The following is a 24661-nucleotide window of genomic DNA, read 5'->3' on the forward strand; positions in this document are numbered from 1 at the left end:
GATGCCAGTGTGGCCCCTGCCTTTACTGTAGATGTCAGCGAGGTCTCTCCCTTCATGTGAGATGCCAGTAAGGTCCCTCCCTTCACTTTAGATGCCAGCGTGGCCCCTCCCTTCCCTGTAGATGCCAGCGAGGTCCCTCCCTTCACTGTAGATGCCAGTGTGGCCCTTCCCTTCCCTGTAGATGCCAGCAAGGTTCCCCCCTTCACTGTAGATGCCAGCGAGGTCCCTCCCTTCACTGCAGATGCCAGCATGGCCCCTTCCTTCGCTGTAGATGCCAGCATGGTCCTTCCCTTCACTGTAGATGCCAGCGAGGTCCTTCCCTCTGCTCAGACATCTTTGACTTCCTCTTGTGCACATCCCACAGATGACTCTCAGCACATCCCATCAGTTTCACCTTTGAGGTTTATCCAGGATCTGACAAGTCCCAGCATCCCAGCTGCTGCCCCCTGGCCTGGCCTCCTGCTCCCCACCCCCAGGCATCTTCCCCTTCTCCACATGCAGCTGGCGCAAGCCAGGGGGGAATCAGAGCCCCCCTACAGACTCAAAGGCGGGCCTGTTTCTGTGACCTGCAAGCCCCCTTCCCACCCAACTTCCATCCCCTCTCCTCCCCTCGCTTGCTGTGCTGTGGCCATGCTGGGGTCCGGCCTGCACTTCCCACGGATGATTCTCCGCACATCCCGTCAGCTTCACTTTTGAAGCTGCCCTCCTGGGCTGCTCCCACCATAGGCCGTGTCATACACTCCCTCTTCTCAGACAGCCGTGCCTTGCGCCTCACTCCTGCATCTCCTCCAGGGCTCATCTCAGATGTCCCCTCCTTGCCAGGGCTCTCCCTGGCCACCAGGTCTGTCACACGCTCACTCGCACTGCTGTTTCTTAGTGTTTCTCAGTGTGTGTAGCTTATTTCTTATTGTCTCTGGTCCCCACCGTAGACTGTGTGGTCATGTTTGTCTTCATTTGCGGCACCACGCCCAGAGCCCACGAGGCCCTGGCACAGAGGCAGCCACCAGGATGTGGTTGTTTAACAAATAGGTGGGAGTGTGGTTCTGCCGTGGCTTCTTATCCCTGGCAGTGCTGGGGTTCCCCCCTGACACATTTTTTGCTCCCTTGTCTGTTTCCATAAGACTACATCGGTCTTCAGGAAACAGAAAGCAGGTTCTAGTGGTTCTAGTGTCTCGTCCCCCAGGAGTCCTCACCCCACGGGCAGCTTAGAGGGAAGCAGCAGACAGAGTAGTGCAGCCCCGCCCCAGGCTCCTGTCGGCTCCTGGCCATCTTGGGCTTATGTGGCCTTTGTCTCTACCCTCACGGCTTCCAGATGGCTTCTGTGCCTCCCAGCAGGAAGGAAGACAAGAGCAGAGTGCAAAAGGCAGAGGCCAGCTGCCTTGACCTTACGAAGCTCACCCTGGCATGCATTCCCAGGGCCTTGCCCAGTTCGCTCTCCCTGGCTCATTAGAGTGTCCGGGGAGAACAGTGGCTGCCCCAGCCAGCAGGGAGCCTGGCTGAGAGCTCCGTGACTGGCCACGTGGCCACCCTGATCCACCTCATGAGGAAGAAGGGAGGGGATGGGTACTGGAGAGGAGCCTCGGTGTGTGTTCTGCTCACTGGGCCTTGTTGCCACGTCTGCACAGGCGCCTGGAGCCCTTGCAGGAGTTGGTGTTGCTGGGACAATAGAGGGATAGAAATCCTCTATGGCCAGATGCCAAATGCTGTTTCTTGGTCTCCTTGTAAAAACACCCAGAAATTGTGGGGGCTTTCCACATGTGAGCCACACCTCTTACTCTCTCCAGCACCTAGGTGTCTCCCTGGCACTATGCTGCTCCCTCTGGGCACCCCTCATGCCTCCCCAAGGAATGGGGACCTGGCTGAGCATGACTGGGCCGTGGGAGCAGCCTGAGCTTGGGCTTCCAGGCCTAGCCATGGTGGCTGCAGGCTCTCCTCAGCTCCATGGGCTGTTCCTGATCTGGTTAGCGGGATGAAGGCATCGGGTAGGGTCTGTGTGGGGTGGAGAGGAGGAGCCAGGCTCTGGATCCAGAACCCTCTTCTGCCCTTGCCAGCTCAGCAGCCCCCACAGGGGTCTTCCCGCTCACAGCTACAGAGGGTTCTCAGGGTTATAGAGAAAAGTCAGCTACCCAGTGCCTGTCAGGGCATCAGGCACATCCCGGGTGCTGCTATCTCACACCCTGCAACGTCCACACCGTGAACTGGGTTAAGCAGAATGCAGCCTCGAGAGGCTGGAGAAAATACACCAAGCACTGACACGGATGACCCTGGGATGTGGGACTATAGGCGATCTTCATTTTTTTCTTCATACTTTTCTCGGTTTCTAAATCTTACTCAGTGAGCATATGTTCCTTTTTTTTAATTAGAGAAAACATGACAGTAGCCCCTTTTTGTGTTTCACAGAGGAGCTAACATTCCTTCTGTACCTGTAGTTCATGCGGGAGATGGCAGGGGCCTGGCACATGACGGTGGAGCAGAAGTTTGGCCTGTTTTCTGCTGAGATAAAGGAAGCAGACCCCCTGGCCGCCTCGGAAGCGAGTCAACCCAAACCCTGTCCTCCCGAAGTGACCCCCCACTACATCTGGATCGATGTACGTGCCTGTTCCCCCACCAAGGCTCTGGGGTGCTCCACCTGGGGGGGCCAGGACTGTTCTTGGGGTGGGGGTAGCCGAACCCGAGGCCTGCAGGTTTTCAGACGCTGTGACCTCAGGGGCTGACTGTTCCAGCCTCTGGCAAGCCCGGCCAGTCAGCCCAGAGCCCCTCCTCAGCTGTCTCTGCCGGTCCCAGGGTTAGCCCAGCGCAGCCCCACCACCACAGTGTCTTCCTCTTCTCACTCAGTTCCTGGTGCAGCGGTTTGAGATCGCCAAGTACTGCAGCTCTGACCAAGTGGAGATCTTCTCCAGCCTGCTGCAGCGCTCCATGTCCCTGAACATCGGCGGGGCCAAGGGGAGCATGAACCGGCATGTGGCGGCCATCGGGCCCCGCTTCAAGTGAGAGCCCTCTTCCTGGGGAGCACAGGGCCCCTGGTGTGTACAGTGTCTCGTGGGGCGTCTGTGTGTCACAGTACTTCCGTAGACAGGGAACACATTTCAGTGAGCTGCTCCTGGAAGGGCAGGGAAGAGAGTCCAGAGGGTGAACTTGGCCCCAGGCCAGGCTCCTGCTCTGACTGGGTCCTGGGCTCCCTCACAGGCTGCTGACCCTGGGGCTGTCCCTCCTGCATGCCGATGTGGTTCCAAATGCAACCATCCGCAATGTGCTTCGCGAGAAGATCTACTCCACTGCCTTTGACTACTTCAGGTACTCCCCCAAGGTGTGCTGTGCAGCGTCCAGGGATGGCCCAGCCCCTGCAAGTGTTCTACCACCCCAGACCCCCAGGAAGTCACTCACAGGAGTACACAGTTGCCCAGTTGTGCTCACCAACCTCCTCCTTCAGTAGCCCTGGCCCCCTGGATTTAAATACCCTCAGCCCTGTGCATGTGTCCTGTGTACTGAGAGCTAGCCTCCCAGTGAGATGTAGGCAAATTTTCCCTCAGTTCAACTGATTTAGGAGATTAAGTGCGTCCATTTAATTTCCCTGTTGATGTGAAGGCTTATTGCACAAAGAATTGCAAACACCCACTGCCTGGGGCTCTGCACCCATAGACTGTGCTGTTGTATGAGTGCAGCTTCGTTGCCCTGATCTGCCACAAGCGCAGCTTCAGTGGAAAGCTGTAGGGGCTGCTGTGGGCAGTGAGGGAGGAGGGCATAAGAGGGCTCCAGAGCCACCACACCTTCCCATGGGAATGGGCCAGATCATCCTTGCTAATGACGGGCTTTGGGCTGACCCTTTGTCATTAAGAAACTGTGTACATCACCTCTCACTGCTTTGTGTGACTGGCCTCTAGTCCCCAACTCCAGACACTCAGCCCTTGTCCTCTTATGGTTGTTTGAAGCTGTCCCCCAAAGTTCCCTACTCAAGGAGAGAAGCGGCTGCGTGAAGACATAAGCATCATGATTAAATTTTGGACCGCCATGTTCTCAGATAAGAAGTACCTGACCGCCAGCCAGCTTGTTCCCCCAGGTAACCCTCAGCAGTGCAGCCGCTCATGGTGGAGGCAGGCAGGACAGGGGGGCAACGTGGGCAGCCCTGAGGGTCCCAGAGGTAGGGACGGAGAAGCAGTTAGAGCCCCCTGAGCCCTGGCCTTGGCTGTGTTGCACGGTCATTGGAGGCCGGCGCTTGCCTGGCTCTGCTTCTCCAGCCTAAGCTGAGAAGCATAAACCCGCACCCAAGGACCCTGAGCAGACTCCACTCTCCGCACTTTCCCTGCACTGGCACCAGCTGCGTTCACACACCCCTCTGAGCAGCTGACGGCCCAAGATTGGGCTGAGGCTAGTGCACCCACATGACTGGGATGTGGTCTGTTGTCGTCTGGTAGGAGGCAGTCAAATGGACAGGTGATTTCAATATGGGGGGACTGTGGGAGCACTCCTCGGGATAGACACTCGGCCCCTCCAGAGTGGGGAGTCAGAGATGGTTTTCTGGAAGAGATGACAGTTGATCTGAGTCTGAAAGGCTGCACAGGCATGCAGGGTGGATGGGGCACAGCATTCCAGGGAAGGGAATGCTTAAGGGAAACATACCACACAAACAAGCAGCAAACAGCTCCAAGGAGGCCATGCCCTTGTTCTCCCAGTACCTAGCTGATTACTAAGCACAGACTGAGAGACGAGAGAGAGGGTTTTCTTTTTTTTTTTTTTTGAGAGACAGAGTCTTACTCTGTTACCCAGGCTGGAGTACAGTAGCGCGATCTTGGCTCACTACAACCTCTGCCTCCTGGGTTCAAGCAATTATCCTGCCTCAGCCTCCTGAGTAGCTGGAACTATGGGTGTGTGCCACCATGCCTGGCTAATTTTTTTATTTTTTAGTGGAGGCGGGGTTTCACCATATTGGCCAGGCTGGTCTCGAACTCCTGACCTCATGATCCGCCCACCTCAGCCTCCCAAAGTGCTGGGATTACAGGTGTGAGCCACTGTGCCTGGCCAATAGGGTTTTCTTTAGCAGACCCACGGGTGACAACCTGACTAGCAGGAAAAGGAAAGAAAGAAGCAGATGCAGTGATTTTCTAAGGCAGCTTTCTGGCTCCACTTAGAAGAGGGCAAACAGTCCTTACAGTCTGCCCCACAGGCCCTCAAGTTATCACCCTGCTAAAGGACTATACATTACCGGTGATCAGGTAATTGCCATCCTTTATCAAGAAAATTATGATACTTGTTTTATTCTATTTTCTACTTTTTTTAGAAATGGAGTCTTATTCTGTCACCCGGGCTGGAATGCAATTGTGTAATCATAGCCCACTGCAATCTCAGACTCCTGGGTGCAAGCGATTCTCCCACCTCAGCCTCACAAGCAGCTAGGACTACAGACACATGCCAGCTCCCCCAGCTAATTTTTATTATTGTTGTTGTTCAGATAGGGGTCTTGCCTTGTTGTCCAGACTGGTCTCGAACTCCTGGCCTCTAGCGATCCACCTGCCTTAGCCTCCCAAAGTGCTGGGATTACAGACATGAACCACTGTGCCCAGCCTATAATATTTTAAAGGATAGAAGAAGGCCAGGCGCGGTGGCTCTACTACAACAGAGCGAGACTCCCTCTCAAAAATGAAAAATAGACCGGGCACGGTGGCTCACGCCTGTAATCCCACACTTTGGGAGGCCGAAGCCGGTGGATCACCTGAGGTCAGGAGTTCAAGACCAGCTGGCCAACATGGTGAAACCACGTCTCTATTAAAAATACAAAAATGGGCTGGGTGTGGTGGCAGGCACCTGTAATCCCAGCTACTCGGAAGGCCTGAGGCAGGAGAATTGCTTGAACCTAGGAGGCGGAGGTTGCAGTGAGCTGAGATTGTGTCATTGCACTCCACCCTGGGTGACAGGAGCAAAACTCCATCTCAAAAATAAATAAATGAATTAATTAAATAAAAAATATTTGAAAAGGATAGAAGAAATATAATTAAAATGTTTAAGCATTCCATCTAGAATAGTTAAAGAATTACTCACGCTTTTGGAAAACTCACCATCCAGACAGGTTTGTTCCTGCAGTCAATTCCAGGACTCTTTCCCACTGTACCACTGATTGCCTTATCTCTGGTGAATATTAGTTTACTTTTTGTGATACCTTTTCTTGAGCCACCTCACTCTAGAATCAACAATGTGTTTGCCCTCAGATAATCAGGACACCCGGAGCAACCTGGACATAACTGTTGGCTCTCGGCAACAAGCCACCCAAGGCTGGATCAACACCTACCCCCTGTCCAGTGGCATGTCCACCATCTCCAAGAAGTCAGGTCAGTGGGAGGCATGCTCCTGGGGCCCTCACATACAAGTTACCATTCTGGTTGCAAGCTACTTGATGGACACTTGCTCAGACAACAGAACAGAGCACTGCAAGCTTCCTCTAGGTTTAGAAACTCAGGGCAGGCAGGTGGCATCTGAGGACTACACCTGTGCTTTGTCTTTCCTCCTAGGCATGTCTAAGAAAACCAACCGGGGCTCCCAGCTACACAAATACTACATGAAGCGAAGGACGCTGCTGCTGTCCCTGCTGGTGAGGCCCACAGGTGCAGCTGTGCCTGCTGCCCACCACCTGCCCGTACAACACCTGGTGGCTGGGGCAGTGTGTGGTCACTCACAGAAGGCGTGCATATCAGGCCTTATATCTTATCTTGCCAGGCCACTGAGATTGAGCGGCTCATCACATGGTACAACCCACTGTCAGCCCCAGAACTGGAGCTAGACCAGGCCGGAGAGAACAGCGTGGCCAACTGGAGATCTAAGTACATCAGCCTGAGTGAGAAGCAGTGGAAGGACAACGTGAACCTGGCCTGGAGCATCTCTCCCTACCTGGCTGTGCAGCTGCCTGCCAGGTGGGCCCCCAGGCACCACGGCCTGATACAGGCCTCACCAGAGGCCCAGAGCAGGGCGCCTGCCAGCTGGGTCATGAATGCTGGGGAGCACCCTGCAGCCCCTCTCAAGGACGGTCAGGAAGTAGTCTAGCAGGCTACTTTGATCATGAAGCGCCAGGACACTCCCCCAGCTCTTCTGTGCAGAGATAACCCAGCAACCCTTGTGATCTTTTCAGACGCCTGCCTGGGGTGCTGCAGCACCTGGAGCCTAGGGAGGTAGCAGCAGGGTGAATTCAGAGCCAAGATCTGATTCATGCCGGATAGGAGGCATGTGGAGGCTGTCACTCCTGGCAGGCGGCTGCCGGATCCGCCTTGGGGAGGGTTTGGGTTTGTTCCTGGATGTCACCTTTCAGTGGCAGAGTACTCGGAGGAGGCACATGCTGCAGACAGCAGCCACATTCCTGTGAACTGCCTGTGGCAGCTCTTACAGGAACAGAACCTCAGACTGATGGTGGCTGAGAGGGACTGCAGAGTCCCTGTTTAGAATCCCACCAGATGGGGCCGGGCCCAGTGGCTCAAGTCTGTAATCCCAGCACTTTGGGAGGCCGAGGCGGGTGGATCACGAGGTCAGGAGATGAAGACCATCCTGGCTAACACGGTGAAACCCCGTCTCTACTAAAAATACAAAACAAATTAGCCAGGCGCAGTGGCGGTTACCTGTAGTCCCAGCTACTCCGGAGGCAGAGGCAGGAGAATGGTGTGAACCCAGGAGGCGGAGCTTGCAGTGAGCTGAGATCGCGCCACTGCACTCCAGCCTGGGTGACAGAGCGAGACTCTGTCTCCAAAAAAAAAAAGAATTCCGGCCGGGCGTGGTGGCTCAAGCCTGTAATCCCAGCACTTTGGGAGGCCAAGACGGGCGGATCACGAGGTCAGGAGATCGAGACCATCCTGGCTAACACGGTGAAACCCCGTCTCTACTAAAAAAAAAAAAGAGAATTCCACCAGATGATCCACAGCTTCCCATGAATGTGTCCAGGGTGGGTGATTCTCCGTTGTGAGCCCAGACCTGCCAGTGTACTGCATCCTCCCTCCAGCCCTACTTTGATCCTCTGGAGTAGGATCGCAGAGCAGCTCTGCATTGCCTCAAAGCACAGTGCTCGTGGGGCATCTGCCTTGCATTAGCCTGAGGTGGGAACACCTGGAAACTAGTAGCTGCCCCTTCATGGGCCAGGTGCCTTGTGGCCCCTGGACTGTGGACTGAGACACTGACTCACTGGATGGGTAGCTGTGGAGAGTCAGGGGAAATATGGTAGGAAAAGGAATAAGAGGCAGGAGATTTAGGACAAGGATGGTGAAAGGAAGCCTTTTGAACAGTAAGTGTAGGAAAATTTGTGTTTCTTTAAGAAAGTTCCAGCATTTCATCACAGCGGATAATAATGCTTTTTTTTAAAAAAAAGCACTAATGTTCAGACCTGCTAGTTAGTGGCATAATAGAACATTTAGCCGTCACCTGGCTAACCATTTTTTTATTTAAACTTTTTTTAAAATTTCTGTGCAAATGTAGTAGACGTCTGTATTTATGAGGTGCATGGAATGTTTTCATGCAGGCATGCAATGTGAGATAAGCACATCTCAGAGAATGGGGTATCCATCCCCTCAAGCATTTATCCTTGGAGTTACAAACAATCCAGTTACACTCTTTTTTATTTTTTTGAGACGGAGTCTCGCTCTGTCGCCCAGGCTGGACTGTGGTGGCACGATTTGGGCTCACTGCAAGCTCCGCCTCCCGGCTTCACACCATTCTCCTGCCTCAGCCTCCCAAGTACCTGAGACTACAGGCACCCGCCACCATACCCGGCTAATTTTTTGTATTTTTAGTAGAGACGAGGTTTCACTGTGTTAGCCAGGATGGTCTCGATCTGACCTTGTGATTCGCCCGCCTCGGCCTCCCAAAGTGTTGGGATTACAGTCATGAGCCACCGCACCTGGCCTACACTCTTTTAAAGTTATTTTTCAATGTACAATTATTATTGGCTGTAGTCCCCCAGTTGTGCTATCAAATAGCAGGTCTTCATTCTATTTGTTTGTACCCAAGCCGTCACTTGGTATTGATGTGAATCCCTCCAGTTCAGCGTTTCCCTCTGGCTCCCCTCCCTCTAGTGTGTGGGAGAGCACGGTTTCCCTGGCGAGGCAGCACCACCCATACCCTCTGTGCCCTGTAGGTTTAAGAACACAGAAGCCATCGGGAACGAAGTGACCCGTCTCGTTCGGTTGGACCCAGGAGCCGTTAGTGACGTGCCTGAAGCGATCAAGGTAGTGTAGCCCATGTGCCAGGGCCTGAGTTCAAACTGCACAAAACAGCACTGAAACTAGAAATGAGACAAAAATGCCTGAAACTGGAAATGAGACAAAAATAGCCACGTGGCAACTTCAGTACTATTCATGATTTTTCTGATTTCCTGTGTTGTCTATTCCTTGTCTGTAGCATTTATTTGTTTACAGTAGAAGAAAATGTAATGCACTTCACCCTAATTGCAGTTACGCTGTTTTCCATAACACATCAGAAGCATCTTCCACATGGTTACAGATGCTTAGAAACATCACTTCTCATGACCATCCTTGTGGTGTGGCTAGTGGGCCAGGTATCTCCAGAGGTCCCGGGACTGCCCAAGCCACAGCATCTCCCCACCTCCTCCGCAGTTCCTGGTCACCTGGCACACCATCGACGCCGACGCTCCGGAGCTCAGCCATGTGCTGTGCTGGGCACCCACAGACCCACCCACGGGCCTCTCCTACTTCTCCAGCATGTACCCGCCGCACCCTCTCACAGCGCAGTACGGGGTGAAAGTCCTGCGGTCCTTCCCTCCGGTGAGCCCAGGGCCCTGCTGAGCTGGCCTCTGGTGGGACTGTTGGGAGGGGTCTTACCTGGAGAGAGGCACAGGCCCCACCACTGGCCATGAGGTCGCCCCATTACATACTGTTCCTTTCCCTGTTTTTGTTCAAGTAGTTGTAGAAGATGGATTTAGTTCTAATTCAAATGTGTTCTCTAGTTACATTTGTTTTTTGACCTGAGTGAGGTGTTCGAGTTAAAGACATACAGTTTACTTGAGTTTGATTATGAGGCGGCGCGGCAGCTGTGCACAACCCACATGGCAGTGCAGCTGTGTCTTGGAACCCCACAGTGACCTTGCCCATGGAGGGTCCCTCCCTCCTTGAGGGAGCCCACGAGACAGCTATGATGATGGTGGAGAAAGGCTTCTGGAATATTCTAGAGTCTGACCCACAGCAGACCATTTCCCTGAGGCAGGCTCCCCAGTGAGGAGCGTGAGGCCCTCCCACCCACTGTAGAGCAGGAGCCTTGTTCCTTTTACCTGTTTCCTCCATTCCTGTGTTCTGAGCCATCAGTCTGTTTGCCTGCCATCCTCCGGGCTTTCCCCAGTTTTCAGCCCTGCTGTGGGCAGAGCAGAAGCAGAGGCAGGACCTGGGCCATAGGGTTGGGTGGCTCTGCTCTTAGAAGTCATGACCAACTCTGCTCCTCCTCCACAGGACGCCATCCTCTTCTACATCCCCCAGATCGTGCAGGCCCTCAGGTACGACAAGGTAAGCTTGCACCTGCATGGCCGTCCTCTTCACTTGCAGAGTGTGCTCCACACCCAGCCTGTGCCTGGTCTATCCCCGGTCCTCACAGGCTCCTCAGAGCCTCCTCAGAGACAGGGCTGCCCAGCAGTCCCCTTGCTCCCCCTACCCGAGCCTCTGTGATTGTCTCTTGATACCCAGTGCCATGCCAGGGGAAGCCATGTTCACCCATTGCCTCACCCTGAGGCCCAAGCATGCTCTGTGGAGTGAGCTGGTTCTGGGGCTGTTGCCAGTCTGGCCAGGCTTCCCTCTCGTTGGTGGGGTCACCTCAAATCCCTGAATCCTGCTCTCTTCAGCCGGAGGTGAGGAAGATTAACGAGGTGACATATGCATTAGTCTGCCAGGGCTGCGTAGTGAAGCACCACAGACTGGGCAGCTTAAATGACAGAAATGTCTATTCTCAGCATTGTGGAGGCCAAAAAACAAAACAAACAAACAAAAAATCCATGAATTCTGGAGGCCAGAAGTCCAAGGTCAAGGTGTGAGCAGGGTTGCTTCCTTCTGAGGCCTGTCTCCCTGGCTTTTTTTTTTTTTTTTTTAAGAGACAGGGTCTCGCTGTGTCACTCAGACTGGAGTGCAGTGGCATGATCTCAGCTCACTGCAGCCTCAACCTCCCGGGCTCCAGCCATCCTCCCACCTCAGCACCTCACCCGCTACCCCTCCCAAGTAACTGGGATGGCAGGTATGCGCCACCACACCCAGCTAATTTTTGTATTTTTTGTAGAGATAGAGTTTCGCTATGTTTTCCCAGGCTGGTCTCAAACTCCTGAGCTCAGGCAGTCTGCCCACCTCCGCCTCCAAAAGTATCTGAGCCACCATTATAGGTCTGAGCCACCATGCCCATCTCCCTGGCTTATTGATAGCCGTCTTCTCTCTGAGTCCTTACAGGGTCATCCTTTTGTGTGGCTGTGTCCTAATCTCCCCTTATAAGTACACCCATCATACTAGATTAGGACCCACTCTATTGACCTCATGTTACCTTAATCACCTCTATAAAGTACCTATCTCCAAATATAGTACCATTCTGAGCTCCTATAACATATGAATTTGAAGGGACATAATTCAGCCCATAGCAGTGTCTGTGGACATAAAGTACTCAGCACAGGTCGTGGCACAGAAAATATCCATGAGAGTGACCACAGCCAGGAGCCTGAGCCTCCTGTGCCCTCGTGCCAGCCCGTCCACTGCACTCTGTGTCTGAGTGCAACTTGTCTGCCCTATTCCCCAACCCCAGAGCTGGCCTTGTTTCCCTGACTGAATTGGGCAGCAGACTCCATGTGTCCTGGCTGAGCCCTCACCACGTGGCCCACCTGTGGGCTGGCTGAGTGCCATGACTGGGTGTCCCAGGGGCTAGCCCTAGAGTCTGTAGACCAAAGTGCTTCTAGAACAGCAGCCAGCCTCTGTTGAAAGACTGAGTCCTGTGAAATCATTCACTGCCCTCACTAGGTGGTGCCATGCTCTCTGCACCTCAGAGCAGTGATATGTGTGGAGCCACACTCACCAAGCTGGAGCCTTCACACTGGTGGCAACTTACAGGATTGTCATGAGGCACCTTCTCTTCAGGGACCTGTTTCCTTCCCCCTGGCTCCCCTCCCACATTATTTTCCCTTGACTGTTTGGCTCTCTGCTTCCATACAGGCCTAGCATAAGGGTTAGGTCCAGAGGCAGTGGGGAGGGGAGCCAGTGCCCAGGGCCTCTGTGTGAACTCTTGGTGGTGGCTACCAGAGAAAGGCTGCCTGAAACAATTCTTCTGTGTCTGGTTGTACCAACTCAGGACTCAGCGAGTTTCCCTGGTTTCTTTCTTGCTGTCAATTTTTAGGGATTTTTTTTTTTTTTTTTTTTTGAGACAGAGTCTCGCTCTGTTGCCCAGGCTGGAGTGCAGTGGCACTCTCGGCTCATTGGAGCCTCTGCCTCCCAGATTCAAGCAGTCCTCCTGCCTCAGCCTCCCAAGTAGCTGGGATTGAAGGTGCATGCCACCATGCCTGGCTTATTTTTTGTATTCTTAGTAGAGATGGGGTTTCACCAAGTTGGTCATGCTGGTCTCAAACTCCTGACCTCAGGTGATTCACCTGCCTTGGCCTCCTATAGTGCTAGGATTACAGGCATGAGCCACTACACTCAGCTGGTATATATATATATATATATATATTTTTTTTTTTTTTTTTTTTTTTTTTTTGAGACAGAGTCTCGCTTAGTCGCCCAGGCTGGAGTGCAGTGGCGCGATCTCGGCTCACTGCAAGCTCCGCCTCCCGGGTTCACGCCATTCTCCTGCCTCAGCCTCCCGAGTAGCTGGGACTACAGGCGCCCGCCGCCTCGCCCGGCTAATTTTTTGCATTTTTAGTAGAGACGGGGTTTCACAGTGTTAGCCAGGATGGTCTCGATCTCCTGACCTTGTGATCCGCCCGCCTCGGCCTCCCAAAGTGCTGGGATTACAGGCGTGAGCCACCGCGCCCGGCCTTTTTTTTTTTTAGACAGAGTTTCACTCTTCTTGCCCAGGCTGGAGTGCAGTGATCTCAGCTCACTGTAACCTCTACCTCCTGGGTTCAAGCAATTCTCCTACCTCAGCCTCCCAAGTAGCTGGGATTACAGGCATGTGCCACCACACCCGGTTAATTTTTTTATTTAATTAATTAATGGCCAGGCACGGTGGCTCACTCCTGTAATCCCAGCACTTTAGGAGGCCAAGGTGGGCGGATCACGAGGTCAGGAGATCGAGACCATCCTGGCTAACAGGGTGAAACCCTGTCTCTACTAAAAATAGAAAATATTAGCTGGGCGTGATGGTGAGCGCCCGTAGTCCTAGCTACCAAGGGAGGCTAAGGCAGGAGAATGGCATGAACCTGGGAGGTGGAGCTTGCAGTAAGCCGAGATTGCGCCACCGCACTCCAGCCTGGGCTACAGAGTGACTCAGTCTCAAAATAATAATAATTGTTATTATTTATTTATTTATTGAGACAGAGTCTGTTGCCTAGTCTAGAGTGCAGTGGCACAATCTCGGCTCACTGCAACCCCCACCTCCCAGGTTCAAGTGATTTTTCTGCCCCAGCCTCCCAAGTAGCTGGGATTACAGGCGTGCATTACCACACCTGGCTAATTTTTATATTTTTAGTAGAGGCAGGGTTTCGCCATGTTTGCCAGGCTGGTCTTGAACTCCTAACCTCAGGTGATCCACCTCGCTTGGCCTCCCAAAGTGCTGGGTTTACAGGCATGAGTCACCATGCCCGGCCTATTTTTTGTATTTAGTAGACATGAGTTTTCACCATGTTGGTCAGGCTGGTCTCGAACTCCTGACCTCAGGTGATCCACCTGCCTCGGCCTCCCAAAGTGCTGGGATTACAGGTGTGTGCCACCATCCCTGGCCTGGAATTTTTTTTTAAGTTTAAAAAAATTTATATCACTTGTGGCAATACAAATGTATATACATATTTGTTTATACTTTTTTTGAAAAAAAGGAGCAGTAGGCCAGGCGCGGTGGCTCACGCCTGTAATCCCAGCACTTTGGGAGGCCAAGGCGGGCGGATCATAAGGTCAGGAGATGGAGACCATCCTGGCTAACATGGTGAAACCCCATCTCTACTAAAAATACAAAAAAAAAAAAAAAATTAGCCGGGTGTGGTGGCAGGCGCCTGTAGTCCCAGCCACTCGGGAGACTGAGGCAGGAGAATGGTGTGAACCCAGGAGGCGGAGCTTGCAGCAAGCTGAGATGCGCCACTGCACTCCAGCCTGGGCAACAGAGCGAGACTCCATCTCACCAAAAAAAAAAAAAAAAAAAAAAAAACCTCCGTCTCAAAACAAAAAAAAAAAAAAAAAAAAAGGAAACAGTAAATCAAAAGTTAATAAAAATGGCCAAAGAGGGAGAGATCAGGATGGAAGTAACAGATATGTACCATATTTAATAATTTTGACTTTGGAACTCTGTCATTGTTTACACAATTATAAAGCAAACTTATATTTAAAAAGCACTACACATTGAACATTCATAGTTTATCTTTAGATCCATTTTCTGGGTTAGAATTGGGAAACCCAAAGCGAGGACTTCTGCCTGTGTGGTAAGACCACCCCCCCTCGCCCAGGTCACAAATGTCCATCCAAGGGATACTTCACCAGATCAGTGTCCATAGACTCCAGGAGGCTACCCAGAAAGGCCAGCTCACCTTTTTAAACCTAGGGCATGGAATTAAAACTGGAGTTTTGAAACTTACGTCTCTAGGAACAAACAAAAAAAAATTTTGTAATTAAAAAGAAAAACTGGAGTTACTACTGTGAGTGGCGGAAAATGACCAAGAAGGAAGAGGAGGAGAGATCCTTAGGTTGATGACCGTAGATGTGTATATTAGTCCATTTTCACACTGCTATAAAGAACTTCCTGGCCGAGTGCAGTGGCTCATGCCTGTAATTCCCACACTTTGGGAGGCCAAGGGGGGTGATCACCTGAAGTGAGGAGTTCAAGACCAGCCCGACCAACATGGCGAAACCCTGTCTCTACTAAAAATACAAAAATTAGCCAGACATGGTGGCGTGCGTCTGTAATCCCAGCTACTCAGGAGGCTGAGGCAGGAGAATCGCTTGAACCTGGGAGGTGGAGGTTGCAGTGAGCTGAGATGGCGCCACTGCACTCCAGCCTGGGTGACAGAGTAAGACTATGTCTCAAAAAAAAGAACTTCCCGAGACTGGTTTATTTATAAAGAAAGGAGGCTTAATGGACTCACAGTTCCACATGGCTAGGGAGGCCTCAGGAAACAGAATCATGGTAGAAAGGGAAGTAGGTCCATCTTACCTGGCAGCAAGCGAAAGAAAGTGTGTGTGTAGGAGGAACTGTCAAACATTTATAAAACCGTCAGATCTTCTGAGAACTCACTCACTGTCATGAGATCAGCATGGGGGAACCGTCCCCCTGATCCAGTCACCTCCCACCAGGTCTCTTCCTCAACACCTGAGGATTACAATTCAAGATGAGATTTGGGTGGGGACACAAAGCCTAATCATATCAATGTGTCAACTTGTGAAGGAGGTGTATCTGCATGTTTCTGGAACCTGTCTGTCACTTTGGAACATTGTTCTAAACAACCAGCTAACAAGTGAGTTTTTAGTACCCAGCCTGCTTTTTCTCGTACTTGACAACCCCAGAAATTGGTTTGAGAGTTGTGCTTCTTAAACCCATGGGAAGACACAGAGGAGACAAAGGTTGACTGAAGCCCGTTTTGCACCCCTGCCCCTCAGGTCCCAGCCACCAGCCGGCTGGAACTTGACCTGGCCACCAGCTGGACTCGCCACCAATCCTGGAGAGCTTGGCCACACCACTAGAACCACTGGGCCTCACTCTTTCCTGGCCTTCCAAATGCCGGGAGTCAGCAGCTACTGACAAGGCCCTCCTCGTGGAGAGGGCCCTCCGAGCCTGGCTGACAGGGACCTTGCTCTCCTGCAGATGGGCTATGTGCGGGAGTATATTCTGTGGGCAGCGTCTAAATCCCAGCTTCTGGCGCACCAGTTCATCTGGAACATGAAGACTAACATTTATCTAGACGAAGAAGGCCACCAGAAAGACCGTGAGTATTTTGTCCTCCCACAGGCCTCACTTTCTGTCTTCAGTGCACTGCCAAGCACCTTCTACAGCCCACAGGGCTCTCCCCAGCCTGCACTGCCGCAGCTCACCGACCCCTCCACTCCCACCCTTTGCTAGGGCACTTCTCACCTTTCAGCACACATGGGAGCAGGACCATTCCTTCATGTCGCCTTTGCTAACTTGCTGTCCAATGCCAGCCTGCACTCCCAAGTGCGAGTGAGACCCTTCTGCTCCGATGGCTGCTTCTCCAGAGTCTCCATGCTCAACACAACTGTGACTGCGTGTGAGAAAGGGGCCGCCAGTCCAGGGCAGCGGTTCCCAAATAGCACACCCTCAGGACCCTTGCACTGTCAGAAATGAGTATTGAGGTCCTCAAAGAGCGCTGGTTCATGTGAGCATTAGCTGTCAATGTTAACGAGGATTAGAAATTAACACAGAATTTCAGAAAATGTAAGCTCATTCATTACATGTTAACATAAATAACATCTTTTTAGGAAAATAACTCTCCCCCCAAAACTCAAAAATGAGCCAAAAGAGTGGCATTGCCTTGTAGGAGATGGCTGGATTCTCATTTCCGTTCCACTTCTGCAGTTGATCTATTGCAGCATTGTTTCAGTTGAAGTGAATGTACTTGAAAAAGGAAGTTGTATGTTAGTAATCTTTCAGGTCATTGTGGAGATCCTGTTTGATACTGCATCACACTTGACAAGTGGTAGTTTTTGTTTTCTTTTTTTAGAGGCAGGGTCCCTCTCCCAGGCAGGAGTGCAGTGGTGTAATCACGGCTCACTGCAGCCTTAACCACCCGGGCTTAAGCGATCCTCCTGCCTCATCGTCCCAAGTAGCTGAGACTGTAGGTGCATGCCACCACGACTGGCTAATTTTTAATGTTTTGTAGCTCAGCCAATTGCAGGTCAGGCACAGTGGCTCACACTTGTAATCCCAACACTTTGGGAGGCCAAGGCAGGAGGATCGCCAAAAAAAAAGGTTAATTGCAGTGTGGCATCTTAAATTTGGCAGTAAACTTCTCACGCTGTGTTTTGTTCAAGTCCATTGGTCTGCTTCACACCTGGACCCATGACAGCTTTTATGACATCAAACAGTGGGCATTTATAAAATACAGGCCAGTGGCCGGGCGCGGTGGCTCAGGCCTGTAATCCCAGCACTTTGGGAGGCCGAGACGGGCGGATCACGAGGTCAGATCATCGAGACCATCCTGGCTAACACGGTGAAACCCCATCTCTACTAAGAAATACAAAAAACTAGCCGGGCGAGGTGGCGGGTGCCTGTAGTCCCAGCTACTCGGGAGGCTGAGGCCGGAGAATGGCGTAAACCCGGGAGGCAGAGCTTGCAGTGAGCTGAGATCCGGCCACTGCACTCCAGCCTGGGCTACAGAGCGAGACTCCGTCTCAAAAAAAAAAAAAAAAAATTCAGGCCAGTGAGTTATGCACATCTTTCAAAGGTTGATGTATTTCTTTATACAATGTGGAAAAATCATTTGTTCACATGCTGCCAGTCTTATCAGAAAGGGTTTTTAAGGGAAGCTGTTGAGCTCACAGTGGCAGATCCAAGTTTTCCAAAAAATGTTTCAGTTGTTCCTTTGAGTGGAAGATTCATTTTTTGTTCATTTTCAGGAAAACATCTGCCACATCCCTCAGTCTGAATAACTATATGTTGTCTGTCAGTCATTTTTTCAAGTAAAAACCAAGGTCTGTGAAAAAGGTTAGTCCAGGCTCCAAAATCAGACAAGCTCCAAGTGCGTCTCAGGACAGCGCCTGCCTTAGATGCACATCCCATTTCATCACAAAGGATACTTTAAAAGCCAGGTGTGGTGATGCGTACCTGTAGTCCCACCTACTAGCTCTAGTCCCAGCAACTCAGGTGGCTGAGACAGGAGGATCTCTTGAGCCCAGGAATTTAAATTCAGCCTGGGATTTGAATTGCGAGAGGCACTATTTAATAGAGCCCCGCCCACTGTGTGCCTCTGTTTAACAACAACAACAAAAAAACATGTATTCAGGGTAGAGTTTAATAAAAATTAATTCTCATTGCTTCACCTGTGACATTCATAAATGATATGGGCTTTTTTTCTTACTGGGTGTGTAGCAGTGAGGATTCCACGCTCAGTTGTGCGCTTGGCCCCTGCCTTGAGCTCTGCTTAGGCACCAGCAGCTTTTCCCACCAGCGTCAGCTGTGTCAACACAGCAAAAGGGGCGCATGGCAGGTGTTACGGTCTCACCAAGCCTGCAGAGCACACAGTGGGCACTGCCCGTCTGGGGGCTGGGAAACAGCGCTGGTATTCCTGAGGGGCCTCTTCCGCAGCCACAGAGACTCAGCGTCTGTTTCCTTGGCAGCTGACATCGGCGACCTCCTGGAGCAGTTAGTAGAGGAGATCACAGGCTCCTTGTCGGGCCCAGCGAAGGACTTTTACCAGCGGGAGTTTGATTTCTTTAACAAGATCACCAATGTGTCGGCTATCATCAAGTAAGTGCAGTGCTTCAGAAACCGCCTTCTGGGATGTCTCGTTCCAGTCCCTGCAGCTTAACAGAAATGCCTGGGAAGCTTTAAAAATGCCCATGCCTGGCCCCAACCAGATGAATGAGAGTAGTCTCTAGCAACGGGGCCACTGCTGGTTCTGATGGACAGCCAGGGTGGGTGGGGAAGCACTGCTTGGGGTGAGTCAAGGCTCTTGAAGGCATGGCAGAATGCATGGCCACACCAGTTTCAGGAAACACAGCTTAGTTTCACTCCTAAGGTTTGTAGAATTTAGCATATAGCTCCACAATGTGAGGCCACCTTGCCCTCTCCACACTCTGAAGGATCGATCCTCATGATGTCAGGAACACCAGACTGCCTTTGTAGCTCCCATCATCGTTTTCCTGGACCTTCCATTCGTGTGGACCTGACACCATCCTTGGATGTTGTTGGCTTTGCCCATTCATAAGGGATGAAACCCTGGAGTCATCAATGCTGGGCACGCTAGCCGGGCTGTCTCCAGTGCTTACGCTGCTCTGACCTTGGTCAGTTTAAGACCCTTTTCTGGGCTGGGTGCTGAGAATAGCAGTGCTGGCAGCTTCTAACCCACAAGATAAAGGACCAGATCTAGCGTTTCCTGGGTGGCAGCAGGTGGCAGGCATTACCCCCACCCCCCCCCCAGCCACACACACCCCCACACAGCAGGGGCAGAGCCTGCCAGAAAACCGCCCTTGGGGGCTGTCGGGGATTCTCCACAAGGAATGCAAGGCAAGAATCGCTGCCAGCGGTGCCTGGCTGCCCTAGGAGCAGCTAGAGCTGGGAAGAGAGGGACAGAGAGGGTAATCCAGGCAGGAGGAGCCCTGGGCTGTCCCCCAGCAGCCAGTTCCTCCAGGAGACCAAGCATTTCTTTCCTGTTTCTCAGGCCCTACCCTAAAGGCGACGAGAGAAAGAAGGCTTGTCTGTCGGCCCTGTCTGAAGTGAAGGTGCAGCCGGGTGAGCAGGTGGCTTCTGAAGGCTCAGACCAACCTCTTCCTGCGGGTGGGCAGCGGGGCGTGAAGGCTGCTGCCCTCTCCAGGCATTGCAGGGTGTGGACACAGTAGCTTGGCCAGCCCCACACCTGCTTGGGCCCATGGTGCCTGGTGCCCCAAGACCCCAGCCGCTCCCCAGAATCTGCCCCTAGTGAGCGGGAGCTGCTCGTCCGTGGGTGCCCTTCATCTTCCTTGCTGCCTGCTGTTTTTCTGGAGGCTGACACTGACCTCAGTAGCTGTTACTCTAGAAGAGGGTTCCTGGGCACCAGCATTACAGGAGCAGGTCACACAGGCGGGGCTAGTGTGGGACGGCTCATGTGCGCTGGGACCCATCAGCACCCCCCGCCTCCCATAGGAAGCCACTCCTGGGTGCCTGTGGCTGTGGCCATGTGGCAATTCAAGCCCAGTGTGGTTAAGGCTGAGCTTTTCAAGAGAAGATGGGGCCGGGCGCGGTGGCTCAAGGCTATAATCCCAGCACTTTGGGAGGCCAAGACGGGTGGATCACGAGGTCAGGAGATCGAGACCGTCCTGGCTAACACGGTGAAACCCCGTCTCTACTAAAAAATACAAAAAAAACTAGCTGGGCGAGGTGGCGGGCGCCTGTAGTCCCAGCTACTCGGGAGGCTGAGGCAGGAGAATGGCGTGAACCTGGGAGGCGGAGCTTGCAGTGAGTCGAGATTGTGCCACTGCACTCCAGCCTGGGTGACAGAGTGAGACTCCGTCTCAAAAAAACAAAAACAAGAAAAGAAAAGGCATGACATTAGGTATTGTGGCTGTTAAAAAGATGAGTAAGGCATGGACCCTGAGCTGAAGAAGCTTGAACTCACAAAGATATAAAATAAGCATAAAGAAACAATGTTGGCCGGGCGTGGTGGCTCACGCCCTAATCCCAGCACTTTGGGAGGCTGAGTTGGGTGGATCACCTGAGGTAAGGAGTTCCAGACCAGCCTGGCCAACATGGTGAAACCCTGTCTGTACTAAAAGTACAAAAATTAGCTGGGCACAGTGGCGGGCGCCTGTAATCCCAGCTACTCGGGAGGCTGAGGCAGCAGAATCACTTGAACCCAGGAGGCAGAGGTTGCAGTGAGCCAAGATCATACCACTGCACTCCAGCCCGGGTGACAGAGCGAGACTCTATCCAAAAATAAAAGGGGACTCCAAGAATGGAGGGCTGTTCGGAGGGTTGCTCAGGCAGGTGGAGGCAGGACAGGCTTCACACGCGCCCCCAGAAGCAGTAGGGCTGCATCCGTGAGGATGGGGCTCAGTGCTCCTCCAGCAAGAGCGTGTCCCGGAAGGTTCTGACTCATTTGGTCAATGGCGGGAAGAGTTGAAGAGTCAGGGAGGACAGACCCTTAGTGGCCGCAGAATAATAAGTTAGTGGTGCCCTGGACAAGGACCAGAGGCCCCTCCACAGGGGTGGGGTGTGCCTGCAGGGTGGATTCGCACCTGACATCCGTGTTGGAAACTGACACTGGCCTCACCTTGGTGACACATGCACTCCCTGTGACTGCCTCTGTCCCTGCACAGGCTGCTACCTGCCCAGCAACCCGGAGGCCATCGTGCTGGACATCGACTACAAGTCTGGGACCCCGATGCAGAGGTGGGCGCCTCGCCCTGCCCATCCCCCGCTTCCGCAGCATCCTCGTATGCAGTTTTTCTCGGCTACCTCATGAAACATACATTCTTTCTGTTTTCAGTGCTGCAAAAGCCCCATATCTGGCCAAGTTCAAGGTGAAGCGATGTGGAGTTAGTGAACTTGAAAAAGAAGGTCAGTAAAGATCCCTGGTTTTGTTTGGGAGCTCAGTGCTATTCCTTGCTAATGCCAGTTTCTTTCGGCATGTATTTAATTTAGTACCAGCTCTCCATAAAAGATGATGTCTGTCCATCTGTCTGCCCTCACTCAAGTCAGACCCCTCATTGGGGGATGGCATGGAGCTCAAGTGCAGTGACCGATGTGCCACCCCTAGAGGTCTGTCTGCCGTGAGTCAGCTGGCATACTCCAGCAGGCTCCTGCCTGAGGCTGAGGGGCCCAGGGCCATTGTGGGGTGTTAGTTTCTGAGGGCTGCTGTGCAGACAATCAGTTCTGGAGGCTGGAGTCCACCATCGCGGTGTCATCCGGGCCGTGCCCCCTCTGAAGGCTCTGGGCAGGTCCTGCCTTGCCGCCTCAGTTTCTGGTGGTGTTGCCGGCAGTCCTGGGCACACTTTGGCCTGCAGATGCTCCACTTCCATCTCCGCCTCACTCTTCACATGATGATCTCCCTTGAAGGACGTCAGTCATTGGATTAGGGCCCATCCTGATTCACTGTGACCTTGTCTTAACCTAATTACATCTGCAAAGACCCTGTTTCCAAATAAGGACACATTCTAAGGTTTGGGGTGAACATGAATTTTAGGAAGACACTCTTCAATCCAGTACAGACAGTGTGGCCAGCTGTGCAGAGGGGGCCACCACCCCTTGCAGGGACCTACCTCCCATGGCCATGTCCGCACACTGGCCCCGAGCCCTCCCAGGACCCCAGTGTACAGACACATTCCTCCTGCCCCCCAGCTCACAGCACCCAACACTGACCCAGGCATACCTGGGTCTTCACTGCAGATGAAATAGGGCTCTGTTTTTAGTTCCATTTAAGCCTAAATGTTCTTAGACTCCAACCCTGGATTCCACTTGCTATTCCAAGGCTTTCCTTGAGCCCTGTTGTGTAGGGACCAACCCCACAGGGTCGGTGGGTTTTTCTCCCCATGTGCGGAAACGAGAGATCATAGAAATAAAGACATAAGACAAAGAGATAAAAGCTGGGCCCGGGGGACCACTACTACCAAGACGCGGAGACCGGTAGTGGCGCGCCAGGCTGCGCTGTTATTTATTGTATACAAGGCAAAAGGGGCAGGGTAAAGAGTGTGAGTCATCTCTAATGATTGATAAGGTCGCGTGAGTCACGTGCCCACCGGACAGGGGGCCTTTCCCTGTTAGGTAGCTGAGGTGGAAACAGGACAGCTTACGTCATTATTTCTTCTATGCTCTTTTCAGAAAGATCAAAGACTTTAATACTTTCACTAATTTTGCTACTGCTATCTAGAGGGCAGAGCCAGGTGTACAGGGTGGAACATGAAGGCGGACCAGTAGCGTGGACCGCTGAAGCACAGCATCACAGGGAGACGGTTAGGCCTCCGGATAACTGCGAGTGGGCCTGACTGATGTCGGGCCCTCCACAAGAGGTGGTGGAGCAGAGTCTTCTCTAACTCCCCCGGGGAAAGGGAGACTCCCATTCCCGGTCTGCTAAGTAGCGGGTGCTTTTCCTACTACTAGACCATGGTCCGCTAGGTAACAGGCGCCTTCCCAGACGCTGACGTTACCACTAGACCAAGGAGCCTTCTAGTGGCCGTGTCGCGGCTTAACAGAGGGCTCACACTTGTCTTCGGGTCACTTCTCACCGTGCCCCTTCAGCTCCTGTCTCTGTATGGCCTGGTTTCTCCTAGGTTATAATTGTAGAGCAAAGATTATTATAATATTGGAATAGAGTCATTGCTACAAACTAATGATTAATGATATATATAATTATATCTATGATTTATATTTCTATAACTTGTTATTTTATATAATATACTGGAACAGCTCGTGCCCTCGGTCTCTTGCTTCGGCACCTGGGTGACTTGCCGCCCACACTGTTGGGCTCCTTCTTGGCCTCCCTGGGGCTTTGAAGAAGTGATCCCCAAGATTGCTGGGGTTTCTTTCAGGCATGGGAGAAGACTAACCCCTGGCCCCCTTAGAGGGCTTCTCACTGCCTACAGGCTGACAACAGCCTCTCTCCCTGTGGGCAGGTCTGCGGTGCCGCTCAGACTCCGAGGATGAGTGCAGCGCGCAGGAGGCCGACGGCCAGAAGATCTCCTGGCAGGCAGCCATCTTCAAAGTGGGGGACGACTGCCGGCAGGTAAGCAGGGTCAGGCCTGGGGTAGGCTTAGGGGCTGGGCTTGCTGCTCCCCAAGGCTCCAGGCCGGCCAGAGTCCAATCTCATATGCAGAAATGTGAATCTTTGCCTCCTCTTATATGGTTCAGGTGCCATGGGGTAAATTAGGGCTTCTGCAAAACCCAGAGGCCTCTCCTTCCAGCCCTTCTCCCACTGTCTCCGCCAGTGCCCACCTGAGGGAACTGCCCAGGGGTTGGGTGCCCTATCTCACACACCCCACCAGACAGCTCAGCCTCATGCTCGGCCCAGGACCTGGTGGTCCCAGCAGCCTGAGTCCAGCCCCTGATGGTCAGAAGGCAAGGCCTTCCAGACTTGCTCAGCTGTGGCCTCCCCACCTCACTCCATCTCTGGGTGCTTGGCCTCTGCCCTGCATGAGCCAGAAGAGGTGCTGGGGTGCATGGCCAGCTGACCGCATCCCGCACGTCCCGGCTTCCCAGGACATGCTGGCCCTGCAGATCATCGACCTCTTCAAGAACATCTTCCAGCTGGTCGGCCTGGACCTCTTTGTTTTTCCCTACCGCGTGGTGGCCACTGCCCCTGGGGTAAGTTCCCTGAGTGGAGCCAGTAGGGCAGCCCTGGGCACCTCGCACCCAGCGGGCTCAGAACTGGCCTTTCCTCCCTAGTGCGGGGTGATTGAGTGCATCCCCGACTGCACCTCCCGGGACCAGCTGGGCCGCCAGACAGACTTCGGCATGTACGACTACTTCACACGCCAGTACGGGGACGAATCCACCCTGGCCTTCCAGCAGGTAGCCAGGGCAGCCACAGCCTGGGGTGGGCGGGTGCATGTGCGCTCCACTCCACCCCAGCCTCCACTCACACCCTGCTCTCCTCAGTCATCCTTTGCTAAGGGTTAAAACCTGGGCACCTGGGCCGGGTGTGGTGGCTCATGCCTGTAATCCCAGTACTTTGGGAGGCCAAGGCAGGCGGATCATGAGGTCAAGAGATCGAAACCATCCTGGCCAAGATGGTGAAACCCCATCTCTACTAAAAATAAAAAAATTAGCTGGGCATGGTGGTGGGCACCTGTAGTCCCAGCTACTTGGGAGGCTGGAGCAGGAGAATCGCTTGAACCCAGGAAGCAGAGATTGCAGTGAGCCAAGATCACCCCACTGCACT

General features: G+C 52.9%; 1 protein-coding gene across 2 annotated transcripts in view; it reads left to right on the forward strand.

The window, feature by feature from the left end:
- The window catches only part of LOC105480668 (phosphatidylinositol 4-kinase alpha), a 146876-nt gene that overhangs the window by 118093 nt on the left and 4122 nt on the right, over positions 1–24661 (forward strand). For both annotated transcript variants that reach the window (XM_071080046.1, XM_071080047.1), the window contains exons 33-50: positions 2430–2588; positions 2836–2987; positions 3187–3294; positions 3930–4057; positions 6201–6320; positions 6501–6580; positions 6706–6899; positions 9101–9191; positions 9579–9746; positions 10425–10478; positions 15940–16060; positions 18429–18558; positions 19472–19542; positions 21105–21177; positions 21275–21345; positions 23397–23506; positions 23980–24084; positions 24166–24291. In XM_071080046.1, the coding sequence (XP_070936147.1) occupies positions 2430–2588; positions 2836–2987; positions 3187–3294; positions 3930–4057; positions 6201–6320; positions 6501–6580; positions 6706–6899; positions 9101–9191; positions 9579–9746; positions 10425–10478; positions 15940–16060; positions 18429–18558; positions 19472–19542; positions 21105–21177; positions 21275–21345; positions 23397–23506; positions 23980–24084; positions 24166–24291 (2061 nt within the window). The remainder of the gene's footprint in view (positions 1–2429; positions 2589–2835; positions 2988–3186; positions 3295–3929; positions 4058–6200; positions 6321–6500; positions 6581–6705; positions 6900–9100; positions 9192–9578; positions 9747–10424; positions 10479–15939; positions 16061–18428; positions 18559–19471; positions 19543–21104; positions 21178–21274; positions 21346–23396; positions 23507–23979; positions 24085–24165; positions 24292–24661) is intronic.

This window comes from Macaca nemestrina, chromosome 15 (assembly GCF_043159975.1).
Source record: "Macaca nemestrina isolate mMacNem1 chromosome 15, mMacNem.hap1, whole genome shotgun sequence".
Lineage (NCBI taxonomy): Eukaryota > Metazoa > Chordata > Mammalia > Primates > Cercopithecidae > Macaca > Macaca nemestrina.